The sequence below is a fragment of the Colobus angolensis genome, unplaced genomic scaffold (assembly GCF_000951035.1).
Source record: "Colobus angolensis palliatus isolate OR3802 unplaced genomic scaffold, Cang.pa_1.0 Scaffold167, whole genome shotgun sequence".
NCBI classification, from domain to species: domain Eukaryota; kingdom Metazoa; phylum Chordata; class Mammalia; order Primates; family Cercopithecidae; genus Colobus; species Colobus angolensis.
Window position 1 is genome coordinate 1,083,355 of NW_012114788.1, and position 1,825 is coordinate 1,085,179.

At 48.4% G+C, this 1,825-nt stretch overlaps 1 protein-coding gene across 1 annotated transcript in view; it reads left to right on the forward strand.

Moving 5' to 3' along the window:
* Positions 1 to 1,059: 1,059 nt before the first annotated feature.
* The window catches only part of ADAP2 (ArfGAP with dual PH domains 2), a 57,084-nt gene continuing 56,318 nt past the window's right edge, over positions 1,060 to 1,825 (forward strand). Inside the window, exon 1 of the mRNA XM_011937700.1 lies at positions 1,060 to 1,148. Within this exon, the coding sequence (XP_011793090.1) occupies positions 1,060 to 1,148 (89 nt within the window). The remainder of the gene's footprint in view (positions 1,149 to 1,825) is intronic.

Below are 1,825 nucleotides of genomic sequence, written 5' to 3' on the forward strand. Positions count from 1 at the left end.
CTTTTTTTATTTTTAATTTCTAAAATTCAACCAGAGCCTACTTAGAACTGGGTTGGCTTTTGTGGGAACTGCAGGGAGGTGACAGTGAGACTAAAGGTGTCAGAGGAGCAAAGGAGCACAGTCTGGGGAAGGCTGGGGTGCCGAGGAAGCACCACCAACATCACAATTTTGCCCCAGTGTTGGGCGGAGGAGAAATGTCCTTAGCTCGTCTCCTCTTCTCCCTCTCTCCCTCTTTCCTCTGCCTTCATACCTTAAGTTGCCTTTCCCATCTTTCTCCTGGGAGTTTTATTTCTGTCCCTTTTTTCATCTAAAGCAACGGAAATGAATCATCTTTCAGCCTGTTTAATAAACAGCTCCATGCCCCCTGACCCCAGCTGACTCTCTCACTGGTTCCTCTGTGGCTGCTCCTGGGCTAGGCCTCACCCCCTCACAGGCAAGACCCCCTCATGGCTGGCTATTCTTGGTAATGTTCTCCACCCTCCCTTCCCACTCAGTCCTGGCAGCTTGACCTCCTCCACCCCAGGGATGACGGGAATCACACACAGCATTCCAAGTGACAATTGCACAAGCTGCCCATAGGGGCAGGGGAAGCAAGGAGGCCACCATGTTTGGAGGGTTTCTTTGTGCCATCTCAGTGACCCTATTAGTGGATCTTACAGTCTCCATTTTACAGTTGAGGGTTCGGAGGCTCAGAGAAGTGAAGGAACTTGCCCAGAGACGAACAGTTGGGAAATGTGGAAATGAAGGAGTCAACGTTTAAAGCCTGAATTTCTGGATTCCTGAATTCATTCCATTACACCATACTGCTGTGCATGTGTGTGCACGTGTGTGCTTGTGCCTGCATGTATGTTGAATGGGAGTGTGGGCAGGTCAGCTAGAACATCAGCTGCAATTCACCAGGATGGAAACCTGATTTTATGCTGAAGGTTAACACCTGTCTATCATAGATATATGGCTTAATGCATCTGTGTGCACATAGAGGAGATGGCAAGTATGTGCAGTATGTATTTCACCAGGAGGCCCATGAGTCACTGAAGATGATGTCAAGGATTAACAAAGATGGGGGAGAGGGAAACAGGATTAATGAAATGCCGGGATTTAAGACCACCTATAACCTGCCTTCGTCTCACGGTGATGGAACTTCACAGGTTAAAGTGCTTGGCTGTGTCCACCTTGGTGAAACTACACTTTTCTGGTGAACAAAATCATGCGACTATTAGTTGGACTTCTAAAAATGTGCAGGTATCATTTATAGGAGCCATATGGAATACAGACATAAAACTGCTGACGTCAAACTCCCTGGTGTGGGCATGTGTATGTGTCTGGGGTCAGAGAGTGGAATTAACACAAGTATATAAATAACGGTGATGCAAGGTAGATAGAAAGTGCTCAGGGCCTAAAGAAATTGACAGATACTACAACAGTTTTCTTGGAGGCCCAGAGACTGGAGAGATTACTCCAGGCTGGGTATCACAGAGGGCTTCCTGAGGAGGTGGCATTTGCGCATAAATACGTCTCCAAATAGACGTAAGATCTTACATTAACAGAACGTTTTAACAGAAGTTAGATTCTGGTTAATTTTCCAAGAAGCGCTGAGATGCAGACATATGCCCTTGTTCCTCTTTCCTAGAAGTGGAAACTGAGACCCAGAGAGGTTGAATAGGTTTCCACAGTCTCGCAGCTACCAAGTGACAGGCCACGATTTGATCTCGGGCCAGTGTGTTAGACTCCAAGTTGCGTGCTCCTGTCCCTCCCAGCGCGTCGGCGGAGCTCGGGGCCGGACTGGACCCGCCGAGGGAGGGGCGGACAGTCCTGACGGGGCGGG